The sequence below is a fragment of the Gobio gobio genome (genome assembly GCF_949357685.1).
Source record: "Gobio gobio genome assembly, chromosome: 12".
Taxonomy (NCBI): Eukaryota; Metazoa; Chordata; class Actinopteri; order Cypriniformes; family Gobionidae; genus Gobio; species Gobio gobio.
In genome coordinates this window covers 7770197-7796540 of record NC_137105.1, presented here as the reverse complement: position 1 = coordinate 7796540, position 26344 = coordinate 7770197, and the positions used below count along the sequence as shown (strand labels likewise).

Below are 26344 nucleotides of genomic sequence, written 5' to 3'. Positions count from 1 at the left end.
GTCACTGAATGTAAGATGAAAATGTTTCTCCTTTGTCCCTGTTTTTCATATATACTTTGTCTAGGTCAATGTATTCTTCTACATTATTTTATCATATTAAACAAGGTTCTCTTGACTATACAATATCTAGTGAATATTTCCTCAATTATTGTAGAGATACAGTTAATTTATCATGCATTGATATTTTTGACAGTCTCCGATAGCAGAGTACTAAAATATTGAGATATTAGCTTTAGGTCTGGAGCTTTGTTAGGCTTTCACTCGATATGAGCCCTTGTGACAACTTCTCAATGTGACAAATAGTCACTCCTCTATAATTAATTTATTTTAAAACTATAAGAAAATGTAAAACCTTACTGGATCAAGAAAGGTTTATATATGATTTTATAATGTTTAAAGGTTGTCGTCTAACATGTTGTGATGTGAACACCATGTGATTTATAGCTGTCTCAAGTGTCACAAACCTTACATTGGGCTTGCACATATAATAGGAATACCGGTTCAGTTCCGTATAAGTCGCATAATCATTCAGAGACTTTAATGTTTCTTAAATGCTATCACTTGGTATAATCATTCAAGAATAATGGACTGTATTCATTAATCATTTTGTATGGTTTATGTGCACAAAAAGTAAAGCTGTGGAAAATTGGGAGTGTAGAAGGTGGGAAAAGGGGAGACAACAACCAATAAAACACAGACCTGCAACACACTCATTACACAGGCAATAAAGTTTGAGCACATCAGTGTAAATGAGGACATTTTGTATTTAAGTGTGTGGTCTGAAACACAACATATAATAGAAATAATTAACAATAATACACAAAATTAGGATAAGCACACGGCATTAAATAAACTAAATGATACTCATTGTTCCATGAACAATAATCAGCATTAGTAACACAATAAAAATCACTATTATGTAAAGTGTCCTTTAAACAACAAATATCAACATAAAGCATGATGGATGGATGGATAATTTCAGGATGCTCATAAATGGATCATACATCTTTAACAAAATATGCCAGTAATTCCTGATCACGTCTTTCATCCAGATTCTCAGGAAGTGCTGGACAGAGCTGAGCTTTCCATTACATTGAGGGAAATTGTTCAAAGGGCTTGTCGCAAACCAGCCCCGGCCTTCAGACAAAGGCCTAGAGCACCTCAAAGGCAGCAACAGCCTGCCTGGTATAGACATGAAAATATTGGCCCTGCTAGTGTTCAAGAGCCAATTTTCACGCCAGCAATCATAATTCCACCTCACTTCCCAGGAGGAGATCTCAGTCCCGAGGGAGGGGGGGGGGGGAGCTCAGGTAGGGGTGCAGGCCGCAATGGCGGACCTGCATAGGGGTCAGGGGCCAACTGTTGATTGTTCGTCCCAACTTTTTTGGGCCAGTTGGGAGGAAGTTGTGTTGGACCCATGGGTTTTGTCCTCAGTAACTCATGGGTACCGACTACAGTTTCGTTGGCGCCCCTTTCCCTTTTCAGGGGTCCGAATGACTATTGTCAAGGACACCCTTCTGGAGCTCGTATTGCTGGAGGAAGTGCAAAGTTTGTTTAAAAAAACTTAGCCATTTCAGAGGTGCCCCCCAGCACAGAGCAAACTGGGTTTTTCTCCCCATACTTCATAATTCCAACAAACAAAAAATGGCGGTTATCGGTCCATTCTTGACCTTAGGCATCTCAACCAATTCTTAAAGGTATTTCCCTTCAAAAAGATTCACACAAAAACAGTAATGCAGTCCATAAAAGCAGGAGAGTGGTTCACTTCCCTCGACCTGAAAGAGGCATACTGTATTTCCCTTTGTCCACATGCCCTTTTTCCACTTTGCCCTCCAAGGCAAAGTTTTCCAGTTTAGGATTGTTCAATCCCTGGGTTTCACTGTGAACTGGAAGAAGAGCAGTCTCCAGCCTCGACAATAAGTGAACTTTCTCAGTATTCAGAGGGTTTCCGGTTCCTACAGGAATACGAGCCCACTCAACAAGAGTTCCTGTGGGACATATTTGTGCTGCAGCGTCATGGTCTACACAACACCTGAGAGTACTGCAGTTCTGATGTCTGTTGCCCAGCGAGATTCAGATTATCCAAATTCTTCTGTTCCTCGTGACCCTTTTGGTCGGAGTCATTCATTTAGACTGTAGTGAGGTCAAAACAGATTGTAAGTTATAAATATAACTATGGGTAGGTGAGACAGAAGGATAACCATCACTATCTCTGTCGCTCGGAACACCAAGGCATTCAAGGTAAGTGGACAATCTGGAAGTTCATTCTGCTTATATAGTGCAGGAAGCTCCACCTCCAGGGTCATGGGCATGACTTTGTTTACATAAGGTCTCGAGAGAAGGCGGAACAAAGGTTTCATTCTATTTAGACTGTAGTGGTGTCATCCTTTGGTCTCACAGATCCTTAGTTATTTTTATAACGTACGATTTCATCCACTTCATGAGGAGCTATATTCCACAATCGCTAATCAACACCAACTGCTGGAAATATGAGGAGCATAGCATCTTTACGCTGCAGCATTGACAGCGCGCTCTGATATTGACTGATCACCAATACTCGTCTCATGAAGGCACAAGTCAAAATTCAATCATGATAGGCCTTTATAACATAACTAGTAGTAAAGAGGAAGAGATGATCCGTTCAACTTGAACTGAGGTGCAGTGCCAAAACTGTTTTTATTGTTTGAATTTCCTAATGAAATTGACAGAATTTGAAAGCTAAGCTTTTTTCATGTCAAAGATAAAGTACAAAGCTTAAAGCGATTTATTGGATGTGAGGCATGCTACAAATAGTGTTTAGTTAAAGTTTTCAATCAAAATCGAGAAATCAATATTTTCAGTCCAGCCCTACTTTCTGAACAACCTCAAGTGTCTCTACTGCTCATTTGCTCTACACTGTCCTGTGTATGTACTGTCTCCAGAGCATGCACAGAACGTTCTTCGACTAAAGCAAAGTGTGCAATTCTCGCAATAACACAATAAACAGTTTTTATGCTTCACATAATTATATTTGGAACCTCTAATTTGCTGGCTGTGCATGCACCTTTTCAGGCTGCATGTTTGTCATGTCATTTTTATCGTTGTTTGGCAGAGTGACTGTATTTGTTCCAATTCTAATAATAGCTATATATTTTTAACAAATGGCTTAATGTGGCAAACATTTTTTACGCTGCTTCTCTGCCATTTACAAATCATTTCCTGTGGCTTCATGGCATTGAAATGAGTAGTAATGATACTTTTCACATTTATCAAATGGAAGTAGGTATATTCAAACATGGAGATGGTTAAATGGTTGTTGTTGTTTTTTTATTTTTTTATTGCATTTTTTACTATTTTATAGTTTTTTATTTTATACATTTCATATAAGCCTACTTATGTTTTGTATGAATTGTATGTGACACTAATCAGTTGATCTCCCAGTATGATGTTCTCCCTCGATGCTGCCGGTCTTGGAAAGAGTCAACATGTCAAGTGTATAAAAGGCAGCATAGATTGTAGCACGTCTTTATTGTGGATCCTCCAGGAGTGACTGTGTTTCAGTGAGGAGCCGTTCAGAGCTGTTGGAAAGACAAATGGCATCTTCAGAGACCTTTATCTGTGGTCATGTATTGAACTTTATATGAAGAAACAACACTATGTTTGGATGTTTCTTCCAAGTACTTCAGAATGAATCTCACAGCAATGAACCAAACTGATGGCTGTCAGGAATATTTCTGTCCAGAGAGATCTGTTTCTTTATCTGTCTATGTGATTCTGTATGTGGCCGCAGCAGCTGTGGCTCTTCTGACCGTGTGTGGAAACCTGCTGGTCATCATCTCTGTTAGTCACTTCAAGCAGCTCCACACACCTGCTAACATCCTCATCCTCTCTTTGGCTGTGTCTGATCTGCTGGTCGGAGTTTTTGTGATGCCACTTCATTTGTCTTGGCTCATCGAGTCATGTTGGATTTCTGGCCCAGTGATGTGCTCTGCTTTAAAAATGTTAAATTTTCAAGCAACAAGCGTCTCTGTTCACACTGTGGCTCTAATCGCAGTTGATCGGTTTTTAGCTTTAAATTCTCCTTTTTTTTACTCAGAGAAAATCTCACCCACTGTGATCTGCATAGAAACGTTATTTAACTGGCTGTTTTCACTCCTTTATAACTTCACTCTTCTCTTCATTAATGGAAACTTCACTGTCATGTGTCCAGGAGTATGTGTTTATATTGTAGGTGAGGTTTCATTCTTCGTTGATCTCATGGTTGTGTTTCTTATGCCATGTTCACTCATCATAATATTATACACACATGTTTTTGTCATTGCTAGGAAACATGTGACTGCTATAAAAGCCCTTCATGTTCACAACAAAAGAGAATCCTCTAAAAACAGAGTCAGTGACAAATCAGAGCGAAAAGCTGCGATACTGCTGGGGATTCTGGTCTTTGTGTTTCTTTTGTGTTTACTGCCATATTATATTTGTTCTTTAGTGATCCCGGACAGTAATGATGACTTTTTTTTTGTCAGAGATGTTGCTGTAATATTTTTCTTCCTGAACTCCACCATTAATCCCATCATTTATGCCTTATTTTACCCTTGGTTTAAGAAAAGCTTAAAATTAATTTTCACATTTAAAGTGTTTAATAAAGACTCCTCCCTGATGAATGTGATGTAAGTCACTGAATGTAAGATGAAAATGTTTCTCCTTTGTCCCTGTTTTTCATATATACTTTGTCTAGGTCAATGTATTCTTCTACATTATTTTATCATATTAAACAAGGTTCTCTTGACTATACAATATCTAGTGAATATTTCCTCAATTATTGTAGAGATACAGTTAATTTATCATGCATTGATATTTTTGACAGTCTCCGATAGCAGAGTACTAAAATATTGAGATATTAGCTTTAGGTCTGGAGCTTTGTTAGGCTTTCACTCGATATGAGCCCTTGTGACAACTTCTCAATGTGACAAATAGTCACTCCTCTATAATTAATTTATTTTAAAACTATAAGAAAATGTAAAACCTTACTGGATCAAGAAAGGTTTATATATGATTTTATAATGTTTAAAGGTTGTCGTCTAACATGTTGTGATGTGAACACCATGTGATTTATAGCTGTCTCAAGTGTCACAAACCTTACATTGGGCTTGCACATATAATAGGAATACCGGTTCAGTTCCGTATAAGTCGCATAATCATTCAGAGACTTTAATGTTTCTTAAATGCTATCACTTGGTATAATCATTCAAGAATAATGGACTGTATTCATTAATCATTTTGTATGGTTTATGTGCACAAAAAGTAAAGCTGTGGAAAATTGGGAGTGTAGAAGGTGGGAAAAGGGGAGACAACAACCAATAAAACACAGACCTGCAACACACTCATTACACAGGCAATAAAGTTTGAGCACATCAGTGTAAATGAGGACATTTTGTATTTAAGTGTGTGGTCTGAAACACAACATATAATAGAAATAATTAACAATAATACACAAAATTAGGATAAGCACACGGCATTAAATAAACTAAATGATACTCATTGTTCCATGAACAATAATCAGCATTAGTAACACAATAAAAATCACTATTATGTAAAGTGTCCTTTAAACAACAAATATCAACATAAAGCATGATGGATGGATGGATAATTTCAGGATGCTCATAAATGGATCATACATCTTTAACAAAATATGCCAGTAATTCCTGATCACGTCTTTCATCCAGATTCTCAGGAAGTGCTGGACAGAGCTGAGCTTTCCATTACATTGAGGGAAATTGTTCAAAGGGCTTGTCGCAAACCAGCCCCGGCCTTCAGACAAAGGCCTAGAGCACCTCAAAGGCAGCAACAGCCTGCCTGGTATAGACATGAAAATATTGGCCCTGCTAGTGTTCAAGAGCCAATTTTCACGCCAGCAATCATAATTCCACCTCACTTCCCAGGAGGAGATCTCAGTCCCGAGGGAGGGGGGGGGGGGGAGCTCAGGTAGGGGTGCAGGCCGCAATGGCGGACCTGCATAGGGGTCAGGGGCCAACTGTTGATTGTTCGTCCCAACTTTTTTGGGCCAGTTGGGAGGAAGTTGTGTTGGACCCATGGGTTTTGTCCTCAGTAACTCATGGGTACCGACTACAGTTTCGTTGGCGCCCCTTTCCCTTTTCAGGGGTCCGAATGACTATTGTCAAGGACACCCTTCTGGAGCTCGTATTGCTGGAGGAAGTGCAAAGTTTGTTTAAAAAAACTTAGCCATTTCAGAGGTGCCCCCCAGCACAGAGCAAACTGGGTTTTTCTCCCCATACTTCATAATTCCAACAAACAAAAAATGGCGGTTATCGGTCCATTCTTGACCTTAGGCATCTCAACCAATTCTTAAAGGTATTTCCCTTCAAAAAGATTCACACAAAAACAGTAATGCAGTCCATAAAAGCAGGAGAGTGGTTCACTTCCCTCGACCTGAAAGAGGCATACTGTATTTCCCTTTGTCCACATGCCCTTTTTCCACTTTGCCCTCCAAGGCAAAGTTTTCCAGTTTAGGATTCTACCATTTGGACTGTACCTGGCACCGAGAGTATTTACTCGAGTAGTCTCGACAGCCTTAGCCCCCCCTTCAGTTACAGGGTATTGATTGGCTAGACGATTAGTTTATCTGCGCCCCCTCTCTAAATCAAGTAGTATTGGACACAGAGAAAGTACTGACCCATGTTCAATCCCTGGGTTTCACTGTGAACTGGAAGAAGAGCAGTCTCCAGCCTCGACAATAAGTGAACTTTCTCAGTATTCAGAGGGTTTCCGGTTCCTACAGGAATACGAGCCCACTCAACAAGAGTTCCTGTGGGACATATTTGTGCTGCAGCGTCATGGTCTACACAACACCTGAGAGTACTGCAGTTCTGATGTCTGTTGCCCAGCGAGATTCAGATGATCCAAATTCTTCTGTTCCTCGTGACCCTTTTGGTCGGAGTCATCCATTTAGACTGTAGTGAGGTCAAAACAGATTGTAAGTTATAAATATAACTATGGGTAGGTGAGACAGAAGGATAACCATCACTATCTCTGTCGCTCGGAACACCAAGGCATTCAAGGTAAGTGGACAATCTGGAAGTTCATTCTGCTTATATAGTGCAGGAAGCTCCACCTCCAGGGTCATGGGCATGACTTTGTTTACATAAGGTCTCGAGAGAAGGCGGAACAAAGGTTTCATTCTATTTAGACTCTAGTGGTGTCATCCTTTGGTCTCACAGATCCTTAGTTATTTTTATAACTTACGTTTTCATCCAATTCATGAGGAGCTATATTCCACAATCGCTAATCAACACCAACTGCTGGAAATATGAGGAGCATAGCATCTTTACGCTGCAGCATTGACAGCGCGCTCTGATATTGACTGATCACCAATACTCGTCTCATGAAGGCACAAGTCAAAATCCAATCATGATAGGCCTTTATAACATAACTAGTAGTAAAGAGGAAGAGATGATCCGTTCAACTTGAACTGAGGTGCAGTGCCAAAACTGTTTTTATTGTTTGAATTTCCTAATGAAATTGACAGAATTTGAAAGCTAAGCTTTTTTCATGTCAAAGATAAAGTACAAAGCTTAAAGCGATTTATTGGATGTGAGGCATGCTACAAATAGTGTTTAGTTAAAGTTTTCAATCAAAATCGAGAAATCAATATTTTCAGTCCAGCCCTACTTTCTGAACAACCTCAAGTGTCTCTACTGCTCATTTGCTCTACACTGTCCTGTGTATGTACTGTCTCCAGAGCATGCACAGAACGTTCTACAAGTAAAGCAAAGTGTGCAATTCCCGAAATAACACAATAAACAGTTTTTATGCTTCACATAATTATATTTGGAACCTCTAATTTGCTGGCTGTGCATGCACCTTTTCAGGCTGCATGTTTGTCATGTCATTTTTATCGTTGTTTGGCAGAGTGACTGTATTTGTTCCAATTCTAATAATAGCTATATATTTTTAACAAATGGCTTAATGTGGCAAACATTTTTTACGCTGCTTCTCTGCCATTTACAAATCATTTCCTGTGGCTTCATGGCATTGAAATGAGTAGTAATTATACTTTTCACATTTATCAAATGGAAGTAGGTATATTCAAACATGGAGATGGTTAAATGGTTGTTGTTGTTTTTTTATTTTTTTATTGCATTTTTTACTATTTTATAGTTTTTTATTTTATACATTTCATATAAGCCTACTTATGTTTTGTATGAATTGTATGTGACACTAATCAGTTGATCTCCCAGTATGATGTTCTCCCTCGATGCTGCCGGTCTTGGAAAGAGTCAACATGTCAAGTGTATAAAAGGCAGCATAGATTGTAGCACGTCTTTATTGTGGATCCTCCAGGAGTGACTGTGTTTCAGTGAGGAGCCGTTCAGAGCTGTTGGAAAGACAAATGGCATCTTCAGAGACCTTTATCTGTGGTCATGTATTGAACTTTATATGAAGAAACAACACTATGTTTGGATGTTTCTTCCAAGTACTTCAGAATGAATCTCACAGCAATGAACCAAACTGATGGCTGTCAGGAATATTTCTGTCCAGAGAGATCTGTTTCTTTATCTGTCTATGTGATTCTGTATGTGGCCGCAGCAGCTGTGGCTCTTCTGACCGTGTGTGGAAACCTGCTGGTCATCATCTCTGTTAGTCACTTCAAGCAGCTCCACACACCTGCTAACATCCTCATCCTCTCTTTGGCTGTGTCTGATCTGCTGGTCGGAGTTTTTGTGATGCCACTTCATTTGTCTTGGCTCATCGAGTCATGTTGGATTTCTGGCCCAGTGATGTGCTCTGCTTTAAAAATGTTAAATTTTCAAGCAACAAGCGTCTCTGTTCACACTGTGGCTCTAATCGCAGTTGATCGGTTTTTAGCTTTAAATTCTCCTTTTTTTTACTCAGAGAAAATCTCACCCACTGTGATATGCATAGAAACGTTATTTAACTGGCTGTTTTCACTCCTTTATAACTTCACTCTTCTCTTCATTAATGGAAACTTCACTGTCATGTGTCCAGGAGTATGTGTTTATATTGTAGGTGAGGTTTCATTCTTCGTTGATCTCATGGTTGTGTTTCTTATGCCATGTTCACTCATCATAATATTATACACACATGTTTTTGTCATTGCTAGGAAACATGTGACTGCTATAAAAGCCCTTCATGTTCACAACAAAAGAGAATCCTCTAAAAACAGAGTCAGTGACAAATCAGAGCGAAAAGCTGCGATACTGCTGGGGATTCTGGTCTTTGTGTTTCTTTTGTGTTTACTGCCATATTATATTTGTTATTTAGTGATCCCGGACAGTAATGATGACTTTTTTTTTGTCAGAGATGTTACTGGAATAATTTTCTTACTGAACTCCACCATTAATCCCATCATTTATGCCTTATTTTACCCTTGGTTTAAGAAAAGCTTAAAAATATATTTCACATTTAAAGTGTTTAATAAAGACTCCTCCCTGATGAATGTGATGTAAATCATTGAATGTAAGACTCTTTTTTCCTGTTGTCTATTTTTCAGATGTACTTTGCATAGGTTCAGGTTTTTTTTTCAGTGAACATATGGACAGTGTCAGTATATTTACTGACACTGTCCATATGTTCACTGTATGACAATGCAAGTGGGGAAGTATTTTTGTCTTTTATGTTTTAGTGCACTAATCTCACTTAATGAAAGAAACAGAATTGTTTGCTTCATTTATAGCCTATGAATACAAAAGTGTTTTTCAAAGTCTTAACTACAAAAAAAATGTAATATGTGATTTTTTAGTGATTAAAGGTTGTAATTAACTACATGTTGTTTTGTGAACATTTTGAATATAGCTTTATTTCAAGCCTCACAAGGCTCAGTTCAGATGGCTACGTCACACATATTCCCACTCCCACGGTCACTATTAAAACTTAATTTTGGAAAAATACTTTGTATTAAAATTCTTTATTTTAACTGGCTTTCTACTAATAGCCTACAATACAGTGAATGACAACTGTCTGTGATCTCCCAGTAGCTTACATTATTGGCATTTTGGTGTTAAGTGATTCATTTAAACTAAAACAAAAGATTACATGTATGCCTTTATCTCCAAAAACATTATTTTTGTCATATATTTCATAATGAATTTTTCGTGAATTGGAATGTGTGCAAAGGATTGTGGATGCATTAGCTACACGAAGGACACTCAATGCATCCTTCAAAATTAGCTGAATGATGGATATGAATCGAAGGCTGCCTTCTAAGGCCCCATCCACACTTTCCCTATCCAATCTTTTTTTCCCCCTCGTTTCAAGAAATATCCGCGTACACATGAGAGCACTGAAACCGACTCAAAACGATGTAGTATACATGCCAGGCCAGTATGTGGCGCTGTAATTCTGCCACAGAAATACACTAAAAACGGAGAAGAAGAGTTGTGGCTAGAAGGGGTACAGCAATGGTAGGAAGTGAGGTAAAATCTCACGATAAAGTAAGAATAAATAAATGTGCTACTTACCAGATGTGTTTTATTAACGCCTACACCTACCCCAACCCTAAACCTACCCTTACAATAATGCAAATACAGTAATTAAATGACGCAATATTGATGTGCGTATGCCCAGTGCCCGTAGTTGTATCCCTTTCAAGTCTTTCCCGTGGGTGACGTGGTGTGATGACATTACCGTTTCACAAAATATACGGATTGGCTGTACACATGAAAACACAAGGGTGTCGTTTTTCAGATTTATCCACTCTGGGACCCGGTTTCAAAAAATATCGGATTCATGCTCCCAAAACGCCGGATCCATGTGGACGAAACGCTGATATGGTACAACATTTTTACGTATACAGCTAAACGCGTCTCCGTGTGGACGGGGGCCTAATGTGGCGTTCACACCGGACGCGATTCGCGCGAAAAATTTGCACTAATCGCGCGAAGGTGGACGCTTGAACATTTTGAGTTTACTCGCTTCAATCGCGCGTGACATTCACTGCACAACAGACGTGAATTCGCGTCATGGGCGGGGCTTCTGCCAGCGGCTCGTCTCGTTGAGAAATGGCTGACATGGGCTGTGTTTACATGTCTTTTTTTTGCTAAAATCTACTGTTAATGTGTGACAAAATGTAGTTTTAAGACTTTTTCAGTCGATAATGTAGTTGTTTAAAGCTCAAATATGTGGTTCATTTATATAAAGAGTGCCTATTTGAACATTTTATCTGCCATTTTCGGAGTTGTGAGCTCCAGCGGACAGCGGTGCTCAGCGCTCGTCAAAGCCGGCGAGGGCAACCTTTCCTCGGCCAGTCCTTCTGCCGTCTGCCGCTGGCTCTGATGTCTCTGTGGTGTGTCTCGAGCTATAATTTGTCTTGTAACGGCCGATCTTTGGTCTCATGGATCTATAATTTGTTCCCTGGCAAATCGTTTAGGCTGAAGGCAAAAAGAAGTTTAATTTCTTTATATTTTTAGGCTATAACTGTACGTGCAGTTGTAACGTTAGCCTACTAGCACTGACTTTGAATGTTTGACTGAATTGTTTGCTTTATTTCATGTATAGCTTATTATACCTTTTACTTATACTTTTGTATTATTGATCATACATAAACTTGCATTTAACAAAAAGAGACTGGGTTGTGTTTCATGTCATTTAATGTTATCACAGTGATAATCATATTGTCTGAACCAGATATTAATATACAGATTTTCTCCTCATTGTTGTCACTACTAGAGCAAGCTCCTGATTGGTTAACGTGGTGCAAAATATCCGCCAAAGTTCAGATTTTTCAACTTGATCAATTTGCGCGAATCGCGCGTTCAAAACACTCAATTTGCGTCATTCGCGCCACCTCAATCGCACAAATCTTGCTGCTTCATTCTCGCGAATCGCGCCGCAGAATGCCATTTCGCATCTCTGCATTGACTTAACATGTAAATCACTCGCGCAAATCGCGTCCGGTGTGAACGCACCATAAGGATCCCTTAAATTGAGACGGCCTTCGGAGGTGCTTGATGATGTGGCAGCTGAGATAGGCCTATCTCGGAAACACAGCGGATCGCTGAGGGAGTGCTTGTGGAGCTTGAGGGCTGGGAGGAAAGCCCCACCCACTACCCAACTGCGGTGGATGAGATGTTTGTGGCCTCTGGTATATATTTGGAGGAACTTAAGAGGATTTCATTGACTTTTTTGGAGAAATTATTCCCAGTCCCCCTGCATCTCCAGTATTCCCTGCATCTCCGGTATTCCCTGCATCTCCAGTATTTCCTGTATCTACAGTATTCCCTGCATCTCCAGTATTCCCTGTATCTCCAATATTCCCTGCGTCTCCAGTATTCCCTGTATCTCCAATATTCCCTGCATCTCCAGTATTTCCTGTATCTCCAATATTCCCTGCATCTCCAGTATTCCCTGTATCTCCAATATTCCCTGCGTCTCCAGTATTCCCTGTATCTCCAATATTCCCTGCATCTCCAGTATTTCCTGTATCTCCAATATTCCCTGCATCTCCAGTATTTCCTGTATCTCCAGTATTCCCTGAATCTCCAGTATTCCCTGCATCTCCAGTATTTCCTGTATCTACAGTATTCCCTGCATCTCCTGTATTCCCTGCATCTCCAGTATTTCCTGTATCTACAGTATTCCCTGCATCTCCTGTATTCCCTGCATCTCCAGTATCCCCTGCATCTCCAGTATTTCCTGTATCTACAGTATTCCCTGCATCTCCAATATTCCCTGCATCTGCAGTATTTCCTGTATCTCCAGTATTCCCTGCATCTCCAGTATTTCCTGTATCTCCGGTATTCCCTGCATCTCCAGTATTCCCTGTATCTCCAGTATTCCCTGCATCTCTAGTATTCCCTGTATCTCCAGTATTCCCTGCATCTCCAGTATTCACTGTATCTCAAGTATTCCTTGTATCTCCAGTATTTCCTGTCTCTTCAGTGCCCCATCTCTCCAGCACTCATTGTATCTCCAGTATTCCCTGATCTCCAGTATTCCCTGCATCTCTAGTATTCCCTGTATCTCCAGTATTCCCTGCATCTCCAGTATTCACTGTATCTCAAGTATTCCTTGTATCTCCAGTATTTCCTGTCTCTTCAGTGCCCCATCTCTCCAGCACTCATTGTATCTCCAGTATTCCCTGATCTCCAGTATTCCCTGTATCTACATTATTCCCTGTATTTCCAGTATTGCCTGTATCTCCAGTATTCCGTCGCTCCAGCGCCCCCTGTATCTCCAGTATTCCCTGTCTTTCCAGCACCCCGTCTCTCCAGCACCCCCTGTATCTCCAGTATTCCCTGTCTCTCCAGCACTCCGTCTCTCCAGTATTCCCTGTCTCTCCAGCACCCCATCTCTCCAGGGCCCTCTCTCTCTCCAGTGACCCATGTATCTCCAGTTTTCCCTGTCTCTCCAGCACTCCTTGTATCTCCAGCACCCTCTGAATCTCCAGTATTCCCAGTCTCTCCAGCGCCCCCTATATCTCCAGTATTCCCTGTCTCTCCAGCACTCCATCTCTCCAGCACCCCCTGTATCTCCAGTATTCCCTGTCTCTCCAGCACTCCGTCTCTCCAGTATTCCCTGTCTCTCCAGCACCCCATCTCTCCAGGGCCCTCTCTCTCTCCAGTGACCCATGTATCTCCAATTTTCCCTGTCTCTCCAGCACTCCTTGTATCTCCAGCACCCTCTGAATCTCCAGTATTCCCAGTCTCTGCAGCGCCCCCTATATCTCCAGTATTCCCTGTCTCTCCAGAAACTCCTGTTTCTCCAGCGCCCCCTGACTCTCCAGCGCCCCTGTTTCTCCAGCGCCCCCTGACTCTCCAGCGCCCCCTGTTTCTCCAGCGCCCCTGTTTCTCCAGCGCCCCCTGACTCTCCAGCGCCCCTGTTTCTCCAGCGCCCCTGTTTCTCCAGCGCCCCCTGACTCTCCAGCGCCCCTGTTTCTCCAGCGCCCCCTGTTTCTCCAGCGCCCCCTGACTCTCCAGCACCCCCTGTTTCTCCAGCGCCCCCTGTCTCTCCAGCGCCCCCTGTTTCTCCAGCGCCCCCTGACTCTCCAGCGCCCCCTGTCTCTCCAGCACCCCCTGACTCTCCAGCGCCCCCTGACTCTCCAGCACCCCCTGTTTCTCCAGCACCCCCTGACTCTCCAGCACCCCCTGACTCTCCAGCGCCCCCTGTTTCTCCAGTACCCCCTGTTTCTCCAGCGCCCCCTGACTCTCCAGCGCCCCCTGTCTCTCCAGCACCCCCTGACTCTCCAGCGCCCCCTGTCTCTCCAGCGCCCCCTGATTCTCCAGCGCCCCCTGTCTCTCCAGCACCCCCTGTATCTCCAGTATTCTCTGTCTCTCCAGTATCTCCAGTATTCCCTGTTTCTCCAGTACCCCCTGTTTCTCCAGCGCCCCCTGACTCTCCAGCGCCCCCTGTCTCTCCAGCGCCCCCTGACTCTCCAGCGCCCCCTGACTCTCCAGCGCCCCCTGATTCTCCAGCGCCCCCTGTCTCTCCAGCACCCCCTGTATCTCCAGTATTCTCTGTCTCTCCAGTATCTCCAGTATTCCCTGTCTCTCCAGTGCCCCTGTATCTCCAGTATTCCCTGTCTCTCCAGTGCCCCTGTATTTCCAGTATTCCCCTCTCCAGTGCCCCTGTATCTCCAGTATTCCCTGTCTCTCCAGTGCCCCTGTATTTCCAGTATTCCCTGTCTCTCCAGCACCCCATCTATCCAGGGCCCTCTCTCTCTCTCCAGTGACCCATGTATCTCCAGTTTTCCCTGTCTCTCCAGCACCCTCTGAATCTCCAGTATTCCCAGTCTCTCCAGCACCCCCAGCATCTCCAGTATTCCCTGTCTCTCCAGCACCCCCTGTATCTCCAGTATTCTCTGTTTCTCCAGCACCCCCAGTATTCCCTGTCTCTCCAGTACCCCTGTATTTCCAGTATTCCCTGTCTCTCCAGCACCCCATCTCTCCAGGGCCCTCTCTCTCTCCAGTGACCCATGTATCTCCAGTTTTCCCTGTCTCTCCAGCACCCTCTGAATCTCCAGCACCCTCTGAATCTCCAGTATTCCCTGTCTCTCCAGCGCCCCCTGTATCTCCAGTATTCCCTGTCTCTCCAGCACCCCCTGTATCTCCAGTATTCCCTGTCTCTCCAGTACCCCTGTATCTCCAGTATTCCCTGTTTCTCCAGCACCCCATCTCTCCAGGGCCCTCTGTCTCTCCAGTGACCCATGTATCTCCAGTATTCCCTGTCTCTCCAGCATTTCCTGTATCTCCAGCACCCTCTGAATCTCCAGTATTCCCTGTCTCTCCAGCGCCCCCTGTATCTCCAGTATTCCCAGTCTCTCCAGAACCCCCTGTCTCTCCATCGCCCCCTGTCTCTCCAGAATGCACGTCCAGCCTCCCTCTCCCACCTCCTTAAACAGCCAGTTTTTCTACCCTGCCTCTGCTGGTGTCCTTCAGCCCTTCTGGATCTCCAACACGCTGCAAGGATCTGCCTAGCGCAGTGGTTCTCAACCGGGGGGTTGGGGGGGGGGGGTACTGGACGGCCCAATAGGGGGACTCAGTGATCCTCCTCCAGGGGGGCTGTGAGATAACTTAACGTAAAATTAATTGAAATATATTAATATAATTCATACATTTTATTATTATGATAAATAAAAAATATATATATTCATATAGTCAAAACTTATGTACTGTGTTTTAAAACGCATGCTTGCTGAAGAAGCTCGTGTTTTGTGAGATTTTTTTTTGTGAGTTTGTGAGAGAGTGTTTTGAAGAAGTTTGAGGATCAGTGGTGTTTATGTACACATGGGCATCAGACGCTCCAAACATGGACACAATTGCATGTTCTGACAGAGGAACTGTTCACTGATGACAGAGAGAATGTCAAGTCAAGTCAAGTTATCTTTATTTATATAGTGCTTTTTAAAATACAGATTGTTTCAAAGAAACTTTACAGTGGTAACAGGAAAATAGTGCAACAGAAAAGAAACAGAAAGAAACAGAAAATACTTCGGAGAGGAGGGGGATCTTGGAATACAAAAGGTTGAGAACCACTGGCCTAGCATGTTCAGGCAACCTGCTCCACCCAGCCCAGAGGATCCCCTTTGTGCCCACTGCTCCACCTCGGCCTGTATAGACACATTGGCTCCACCCTGGCTCCTCCCTCCCTTGGCTCCACCAGAAACCATCAGCCCTACGGCTCCACCAGGCTCCCCCGTCCCTCTCTCAAGGCTCTGCCTTGGTTGGACTTCACCTCAGTCTCCAATGCCATCGGTCTCGGGTGGGCTCTTTGGCTCATCAGCTCCACCTGTGTCTCAATCTTTGTTGGCTGCATCTTCTTCGGTCGTCCCCAGGGTGTCATCCTCCCTCAAGTCGTCTCCAACATGGCACCTCTCACCTTCGACTCAGCCCTGGGGCAGAGGACCTGGCTGTTTGAGGATGTGGGAGAGGGCATTTAATAACCACTAATAACAATAACAACTATATAATGGTTACTTTTCTGAAATAAGACCTACAGTATGTGATGATGTACGCAGCCGACAAATGCGACCTCCGAAGAACGCAGCCTTCGAAATTAAAGACAGCTAGAGAATGGAGTACACAGGATTGTGGGATATCAAAGGTATTAAAGGATACATTTTTGCTGCCTTCAATAATTGATCAGATTAATGTATCTCAGGAGACAGGAAGTGAAGCTAACATTGGATTCGGATGTGCCTTGATGCCTTCCTATCTTGGAATGCAGCCTTCGAAGGCAGCATTTTTAAGCTTTCGTATGCAGCCACAGCCTTCCGTTGAAGAAGCACCATAGTCTACGTTTGCCAATTAAATGGCAATATTCACTAATGACTTTGTATGTTTTGCGTATTTATGTTTTTGTTTTTATACATTAAAAGCCCATATAACCCCATATGTTCTTCTTATGATCTCCCAGCTGTATGTTCTTCTCCCTTGATGCTGCCAGTCTTGGAAAGAGTCAACATGTCAAGTGTATAAAAGGCAGCATAGATTGTAGCACGTCTTTATTGTGGATCCTCCAGGAGTGAATGTGATTCAGTGAGGAGCCGTTCAGAGCTGTTGAAGAGACAAATAGCATCTTCAGAGACCTTTATCTGTGGTTACGCATGTGGTTATATGAAGGAAGTCACAGGGAACGATTCTCTGTTTGTATGTTTCTTCCAAGTACTTCAGAATGAATATTACAGCAATGAACCAAACTGATGGCTGTCAGGAATATTTCTGTCCAGAGAGATCTGTTTCTTTATCTGTCTATGTGATTCTGTATGTGGCCGCAGCAGCTGTGGCTCTTCTGACCGTGTGTGGAAACCTGCTGGTCATCATCTCTGTTAGTCACTTCAAGCAGCTCCACACACCTGCTAACATCCTCATCCTCTCTTTGGCTGTGTCTGATCTGCTGGTCGGAGTTTTTGTGATGCCACTTCATTTGTCTTGGGTCATTGAGTCATGTTGGATTTCTGGCCCAGTGATGTGCTCTGCTTTAAAAATGGTAAATTTTCAAGCGACAAGCGTCTCTGTTCACACTGTGGCTCTAATCGCAGTTGATCGGTTTTTAGCTTTACATTCTCCTTTTTTTTACTCAGAGAAAATCTCACCCACTGTGATCTGCATAGCAACATTATTAAACTGGCTGTTTTCACTCTTTTATAACTTCACTCTTCTCTTCATTAATGGAAACTTTACCGATGTTGTGTGTCCAGGAGTATGTCTTGCTATTATTGATGGGGTTTCATCCCTCATTGATCTCCTTGTTGTGTTTCTTGTGCCATGTTCTCTCATCATAATATTATACACTCATATTTTTGTCATTGCTAAGAAACATGTGACTGCTATAAGAGCCCTTCATGTTCACAACAGCAAAAAATCCTCTAAAAACAGAGTCAGTGACAAATCAGAGCGAAAAGCTGCGATACTGCTGGGGATTCTGGTCTTTGCGTTTCTCCTGTGTTTATTGCCATATTATATTTGTTCTTTAGTGGTCCCGTACAGTAATGATGACTTGTTTCATGTCAGAGATGTTACTGTAATGATTTTCTTCCTGAATTCCAGCATTAATCCCATCATTTATGCCTTATTCTATCCCTGGTTTCAGAAAAGCTTAAAATTAATTTTTACATTTAAAGTGTTTAATAAAGACTCCTCCCTGATGAATGTGCTGTAAGTTGCTTCATGTAAGACAGAATTTCATTATTACATTATTATTTTGTTTTGTCATCTATTAAACATGGCTGCAAAGACAATATTGTTTTCAATCATGTTTTCAATGACTGGGGGGGTGTTCATTTCTTTTATTTCACACCGCATCTATTTTACATTTTGTAATAAACATAAATGTTGAAGAGCAAAACAATTATGAAATAAAATGAACAAAAGTAACAAAAAATTGCTTTTGCAATCGCAAATGATAAATTGTTTAAATTTATTATATATAACCCCCTGAGAACCATAAAATAAAGACTGGTGAATTTAGTATTTTTTCCGTGTCATTACATTGTTTAGAGCATAAGAAAAAAATGGAAAAATTACATTTTTGAAAAATAATATTTTATTCATACGTTATGCTATGTCTTCTGTAGTGGACACCAATTTAAAAACATGACAGGAATAGACATGAATAGGAAAAAACGATGTGATTGTTTTTTTTTTTTTTTTTTTTTTTTTTTTTATCACCAATTAATTTTTAGGTATCGGGATTTTTTTATACCAAACTTTGTATAAAGATAATTCTCATTTATATCATGTATATAATTTAAAAGATATAACAGAAGGCTTTGATATACCATTTTGCTTTATGCAATATGTGTGTAAAATGGCAATAAGTGTGTTCTTGGGGCTAAGATAATATCTAATATTTCATAGGAATATTAAAATATAATTTATTTCCCTATTCACTTGTTGTGTCTCTCAAAATGCCTGATAAACATGCTTTAAGTCCTTTAGTGTCCTCTATAGTAAACATGTATGAAATCTGTGTCCTGTTTCATAACAGAAAGTCATATTTTGATTTGAAACCCCATAACATTTTCCAGAGATCTTGATTTATGACAAACAATTCAAAAATTTGTCAGATTTGTAAACTATAATTACAAAATATGATTAAATTTGATCACTAAATTCATGTCAAAGTCCAAGGAGAGGCAGGTGTCCTGGTGAAACTTAAACATCCAGACTTAAAACTGTGACATGAATGCTGTCAGAGAAATTCACTAAAATATAATGTCCACTACAGAGGACAAACAAAAAGTGTATTCCTGAGTCCCAGGAGGTTAAAGCAAATAGACAAACTCCACCAGTAACTCCAGCCTAGCAGAGGGCGCCGTCTCCACTTTATCCGCCACAAACCCTAAACGGAGGCATTAGAGGAAGCAGCTTCACCAATGAACTGAAGCGATTGAAACGTTTTCTATGTGATTACTGTTGTTCTCCTCCAGGAGGCGCTCGATGGATCATACATTCTAATCCTACTCTGAGTCGCATTCAAAGGTCAGGATGTTTTTTGCCTTACTGTTTGGCAAACTTATAATGATAATCTTAAATTTATTAATTTAAAAGATTGCTATCTGGGATAAAAAAGTTAAATAAACTCCCGGCATTTCTGTGAAATAATTGAATAAATTGCTGTGGCCTCACAAACGACTTGTTCCACACTGAGAAAAGTAACAGATACCACGTGACGTTCTACAACAGCGACAGCTCAAATTATTATTAAAGTGTTTCAGTTGTAAAAGTAGATTATGTTTAATTTGTTATACAAATGGCACATTTTTCTCCACCAACAACAAGTAAGTTTTTATACTTATTGTGATGTAGCTTCATCTCTGTATTCGTAATTAAAACTAATTAACAAAATTAATAAAACTTTTTGTTTTTAATATATTATATATATGTGTGTGTGTGTGTGTGTGTGTGTGTGTGTGTGTGTGTGTGTGTGTGTGTGTGTGTGTGTGTGTGTGTGTGTGTGTGTGTGTGTGTGTGTGTGTGTGTGTGTGCGTGCGTGCGTGCGTGCGTGCGTGCGTGTGTGAGTGAGTGTGTTGTTTATTAGCCCTAATATATATATAATAATAAATAATAAACAACATATATATGATATATGTTGTGTGTATGTTGTATGTATACATACACACACACACACACACACACACACACATATATATATATATAATATATATATATATATATATATATATATATATATATATATATATATATATATATATATATATATATATATATATATATATATATATATATATATAAACAAAAACATTATATAAATGATACTTTTCGAGTTTTTGACAGCACTAATTATATATATATATAAGGGCTAATTAGTGCTGTCAAATCGATTAATCATGACTAAACGCATCCAAAATAAAAGTTTGTGTTAACATAATATATGTGTGTGTACTGTGTATAATTATTATGTATATATAAATACACACTCATTCATGTATACATTTAAGAAATGTTTTTTATATTTATATATAAAATATTTATATATAATATTAATTGTATAAATATATATACAGTATATACATGCAAATATTTCTTAAATATATACCGGTACATGAATGTGTGTATATTCATAGTATTCATATATACATAATAATTATACACAATACACACACATATTATGTAAACACAAACTTATAATCGGTTTGACAGCACTAATAATATTGTGTGTGTGTGTGTGTGTGTGTGTGTGTGTGTGTGTGTGTGTGTGTGTGTGTGTGTGTGTGTGTGTGTGTGTGTGTGTGTGTGTGTGTGTGTGTGTGTGTGTGTGTGTGTGTGTGTGTGTGTGTGTGTGTGTTATTTACAATAAGAAAGAAAGTATATTTTGGCTAATTAAGTTGTTCTACTGGTCTCGCTCAGGAATGTCACATGACCGACACAACTGCATTACAGTTAAGCCCCGCCCCCTTCTGGCATTTCAATCGTTTGTAGTTTCTCGTCTAGTCAGTTATTCTTCTACGTCAGAAGCTTCATCACGGTGGCGAAACTTTCAACGAATGTTGATAGAGTTTCTGGTGCGGGAGCCGGATACTTTATTATAGGCTATCCGAGCAGCGGATGAACATCGAAGTATTATGGGAAGTTTATCCACGAGTATTTAAACTCAGGTGATATATCATTAGTATGTCATGTCAAGTAAGTATTAAATTAGAACAGTTTGACATGACTTATAGTAGCGCATTGAGGTCCAGCAGATTGACCGGCGTCTCCTCAACATGACATTTGTAATTCAACTTGAATGAATGAATATTTTAGACTCGAAAAAGTTCTGAACGCGGTTGAATCGAGTGAAAATGGGAGATGAATCAAAGTCAGTGGACGGAGAGGTGAATGATAATACATATTTCTCCAAAACAGCCGTGAACGATGGGGTGGGCATTGAACATCATAACCCCATGCCGGAAACGCGTTTATATAAAAAGAGATGGATCATAGTGTGTTTATTCAGCTCATATTCGCTGTGTAACTCGTATCAATGGATCCAATACGGAATCATCAACAATATCTTCATGCGCTTCTACAGCGTGAACTCTTTCACCATTGACTGGATGTCCATGATTTACATGTTGGCGTACATTCCTCTCATTTTCCCCGTGTCGTGGCTCTTGGATAAAAAAGGTCTGAGGGTCATCGCGCTCGTGGCCGCGGCTCTGAATTGCGCGGGCACGTGGATCAAGGTGGCCAGCGCGAGACCTGACCTTTTTCCCGTGACTTTTTTGGGTCAGTTCACGTGCTCCGTGGCTCAGGTGTTTATACTCGGGATGCCCTCGCGCATCGCATCGGTGTGGTTCGGATCGGATGAGGTGTCGACTGCGTGCTCCATCGGTGTCTTCGGAAATCAGGTGGGTTTCAAAAGAATAATAATATCATTGCTCATTTAACTGTGAAAATTAAAGCGGAAGTATGTAATTTCTGCGTCGCTTGAGGCATTAAACGTAACTACAAAAATAATGACTGTTTCCACACAGGTATCCTGAACACGCCCCATTTGCAATTGGTCGGCAAACAGATAGTCCCGCCCCCAATCTCTCGTGATTGGTTGAGCCAATGTTTGTGCCAAGTTAATTTTTCTCATTTGTGTCTAAATTGAGTCTTTGTGTCATATCAGCAAGGAGTTTTCAAACTTGTAATGCCACTGACCTTCAGATGATCCTCTTACTAAAATGTAAAAGGCAACTATATATTTTCGTATATACTAGTTGTCAGATGTGCCATGGAAAATGATCCAAAAATAAATGCTACAAATAAGAATGTATCATTGCTGTCTGGTTGAAACCAATGGTCCATTCTTCGTACCTCGCTTAATACATCTGAGATGATTTGACAGATCCCAGATCTTTTAATCGTGATAACTGACCTCTGGCTAATTTGGTTCTCCGAACGAATTTGCGGATTGGATTAAAATATCTGGATTAAATGATCTAATATCACTGCGCGTTCTTGTGTTCACTGAAGAGGGCAGACGCATCGATACTCGAAACCACGATCAGCAATGCAGCGATTGGCTGGTGTCAAGACAGCAACGTAATGACATCATATAATTAAAAAAGCCACCTGACCTGGCAAAAAACACTTGACAAATCAAAAAAAGAAAAAACTAATTTCTGGACCTTTATAAAGAAACAGCCAAACGACCAAACCAACATAAAAGTTATAATAGATAAATGAAATTTGCACTGTTTTGATGATGATTCCCAATTATTTATATTCACAATTTTATTGTACACCCTTTACATTTTATTTCAATGTTGTAATTTAATTTTTAATTCAATTCGAAGCAGATTTGTTACGTGACAGTATTAAAGATAGTTCACCCAAAAATGAAAATTAGCCCATAATTAACTCACCCTCAAGTCATCCTAGGTGTATATGATATTATTCTTTCAGATGAATAAAATCTGAGTAATATTACAAAAGTCCAGGCTAATCCAAGCATTAGAATTGGATTTATAGTTGCTCTGTTTTTGAAGTTCATAAAAAGTGCATCTGCCCGTCAAATAACTGCTCCACGCGGCTCTGGGGTGTTAATAAAGGCCTTCTGAAGCGAATCGATGCGTTTGTGTCAGAAAAATATCCATATTTAAAACTTTATCAAGTAAACTTTCGGCATTTATTAACACCCCAGAGCCGCGTGGAGCAGTTATTTGATGGGCAGATGCACTTTTTATGGACTTCAAAAACAGAGCAACTATAAATCAAATTCTAATGCTTGGATTAGCCTGGACTTTTGTAATATAACTCCGATTTTATTCATCTGAAAGAATAATATCATATACACCTAGGATGACTTGAGGGTGAGTAAAGTATGGGCTAAAATAATTTTTTGGGTGAACTATCTAGAGCTGCAACTAACGATAATTTTTTCTGTCGACTAATCTAACGATTATTTTTTCGATTAGTCGACTAATCTAACGATTATTTTTCCAGATTAATCTTATTATTCTTTTTTACTGATTATTGTATTTCAAAGAGGGTAGTGAATTTGTATATTATTTTAACATGAAATCAATGAATGATGACAATATTAATTGTATTTCAGGAAGGGTAGTGTACATAGTATGCCATTTTATAATGAAATATATGAACAAAAGAAGCTTTTTAAACATAATATATAATGATACTATTCATCATAAAATGTATACAGAGTAGGCCTAATTAGGAAAAGTTGTTTACTATAGTAGTTGAGTATGATTTACTTATTGATTTGTGTCAATAGTAAACGAAAATGCACTTTCTGCAAAAGGTTCACATACAGGAGCTTTCAGCATAGTGTTAATGTATAACTAGTCGTCTATTTTGAAAATACATGTGCATAAACAACGACTAAAGCTGCCAGAAGTTTTTGCCCAAACTTCAAAGACACATTTAAATGATTAAAGCTAGAGGCATATCTTAACTTTAATGTTACTTTAATCATGTAAACTACCTATATACAGCATGTTATTATGCATATGTGTTTGGGACAGAGCGGAACCAGGTCGCATTAACAGGAGATATATGCAGCCCATAATAAATAAAAGCAAGAGACGTACTGGGGTCGGAGAAGAACCCAGGAAAATGTGACCGTCTGTTGCAATACACGCGCCACGGTTTAGCTGCTCGAGAGAACACTGGCAGCAGGGTTGCCAGGTTTACACAACAAAACCCACCCAATCGTTACTCAAAACCTGCTCAAAACTAGCCCAAAACAAGCCCAATCGCGTTTCGGGGAGGTTCTCTGGTAAACATCGCGTTCGGGGGGTTAAATATGTGTGTTTTTTTGCTTCAACCCGCGGACATGAGACACAGCCCGCGGCAACAGTGTAGAAGTAACGTTAGCCCAATTCCGCGGAAAAAAGCGGTCTTGGCAACACTGACTGCAGTGTGAAAGCTCCCGCTCTCCACGCGCGCAGTGTGAAACCGGCGTTACAGAGCGAACAAAGCACAGTTTTACTCAGCTTCTGTTTAAAGTACTCCCACACTTTTGAATGTCGCGGTCTGGCTTTATATGATAAATGATCATTTTCACTATGCCCGGGAGCAGAAGCTGCCATTATTCTAGATCTTCTGTTCCATTCGAGAACGTAAATAATGTGCCGCTGACGCGTCGACGCATTTCACGCACGTCGACGTATTTTCGTAGTCGACGTCATCGACGACGTCGACGCGTCGTTGCAGCCCTAGAACTATCCCTTTAAGGGTCAAGATCAAGTTCTCTGCATCTCCTGCTGCATCAAGCCACTCCCATAATATCTGTCATCACTAAAATTAATGCACGGCTCAGATTAACAGTACAACATGTGTGTGTAAACCTCCAATAAAATTATAAAGTAATTATTCCATCACAAATAAATCTCTTAATCAAGTGGCTGTGTCTATAGTATTATACACAATATTATTTTCAAATACATGTTATTTTTTTATTTTTTTTATTATTATTGCCCCAGGCTCAGTAAGGAACTCTTGTTATAAAATATCAGTGAATGGAACAAATTTTAAGTATCAACGGCACTTAAAAAGATGCAATCTAATCCTGTTTACATGAAATAAGCTGCTCGTGAGCAGGTTTAAGCTTAAGGACCTTAAGTCCAGGATGAGCGTCGAAGAACCAAACAATCCAAGATCATGCCAAATCGTCAACAATCAAATCCAGCTAACTGAGTTAGCGAGGTACGAAGAACGGACCCCGAGTATCTCTATATTTCATCATATTTTGTTTTATAAAGTTAAATGGGGATGCACGATATATTGACCACCATATTGGTATTGGCCAATATATGATCATTTTTGATGTTATCCTTATTGACCCAGTAAGAAAATTTGGCCAATATATATTAAAACTGATAAACAATGGATTATTTCCTTCAGATGTGCACAGTTTGATAGTTTGAATTGCTTGAAATACTATTGGAATCACTTAATGGAATTCACAGTTAATTGCAACATGTTCAGCGCAAGTCTGTTATATATACCACATATAATTAAAATGAAAACGCTACTGTAAAAGAATATTGTGAATCCTTTGTACGCCCGTGTTTCTGCATGCTTTGAGCGCATCCACAGTGGAGTTACACCTTCATGACTATAAGTTTGCGTGTGCATTTCGCAGCTTTTTGTTTTGTGCAAATTTAAGTTGTAATATTGTGTTTATTTTGTGTATATCTGATTTATCTCATATAGGATGCATTTGGTTAAGAATTAAAGTGGTATAAAACACGCCGGTGATCATCTTCAGATCCAGTGCATACAGCTAAAAAAGCAATGCACGACAATAACTATGATTGGGACTGCCATATTACATAATATTAGAGAACAATATAGTAATAAAACATTGTGAATTATTTGGGTTTAGTTGCCTTGTTTCAGCGTGTTGTTACGGGAAGAGCACATCCACTACAGGAGTTACACATTCTGACTAGCTCTTAAAGGTCCCATGGCATGAAATTTTCATTTTATGAGGTATTTCAACATTAATATGAGTTCCCCTAGCCTGAATATTGTCCCCAAGTGGATAGAAATGTTGATCGGTGTAAACCCGAGTTCTGGCTGTCTTTCTCTGCCTTTGAGAAAATGACAGGCCAGACGAGCCAATCCTGAAGTCTCCTGGTTTGACGTCCAAGCAGGAACGGTTACCTCCCTTTCCTCCACCCAGAGAATCTGGCACGCCCATGCAAACGCTCCAGAGATCATTGCTTGTGAACGAGTGAATGCTGGCAGTTTCTCAGTGTTTGGATGTACAAATGAAAACAGAAGTCTTTTTTCAGTTCCTTCTGATCTGTGATCAGTGATTTCTTATGTGTAGCTAATTATTTATTATTCGTGCACACGCTGCGGCTTCTCTCTCTCCCGACAGAACGGTGTTTTCTATCTTGTGAGTCAGTGTTTTTGTACGTCCTCGTCGC

At 40.4% G+C, this 26344-nt stretch overlaps 4 protein-coding genes across 5 annotated transcripts in view; all 4 read left to right on the top strand.

Annotated features, from left to right (window-relative positions):
* Positions 1 to 3666: 3666 nt before the first annotated feature.
* LOC307135354 (trace amine-associated receptor 13c-like) lies at positions 3667 to 4650 on the top strand (the record flags this gene model as incomplete). Its single annotated transcript, XM_079831706.1, has 1 exon — positions 3667 to 4650. The coding sequence occupies one exon, from the start codon at positions 3667 to 3669 to the stop codon at positions 4648 to 4650; it is 984 nt and encodes a 327-aa protein (XP_079687832.1).
* A 3830-nt stretch (positions 4651 to 8480) lies between these two features.
* On the top strand, positions 8481 to 9464 carry LOC307134932 (trace amine-associated receptor 13c-like; the record flags this gene model as incomplete). The annotated part of the gene is made up of 1 exon (XM_079831022.1): positions 8481 to 9464. One exon carries the CDS (start codon positions 8481 to 8483, stop codon positions 9462 to 9464), a length of 984 nt encoding a protein of 327 aa, XP_079687148.1.
* Positions 9465 to 17124: 7660 nt separating this feature from the next.
* LOC307134552 (trace amine-associated receptor 13c-like) lies at positions 17125 to 18111 on the top strand (the record flags this gene model as incomplete). Its single annotated transcript, XM_079830362.1, has 1 exon — positions 17125 to 18111. One exon carries the CDS (start codon positions 17125 to 17127, stop codon positions 18109 to 18111), a length of 987 nt encoding a protein of 328 aa, XP_079686488.1.
* Positions 18112 to 20928: 2817 nt separating this feature from the next.
* The window catches only part of flvcr2b (FLVCR choline and putative heme transporter 2b), a 37805-nt gene continuing 32389 nt past the window's right edge, over positions 20929 to 26344 (top strand). Inside the window, exon 1 of one of the 2 annotated variants that reach the window (XM_079831657.1) lies at positions 20929 to 21805. In XM_079831657.1, coding sequence (XP_079687783.1) covers positions 21257 to 21805 — 549 coding nt within the window. In that variant the 5' untranslated portion in view covers positions 20929 to 21256. The remainder of the gene's footprint in view (positions 21806 to 26344) is intronic. The other variant, XM_079831656.1, reaches the window with a different exon arrangement.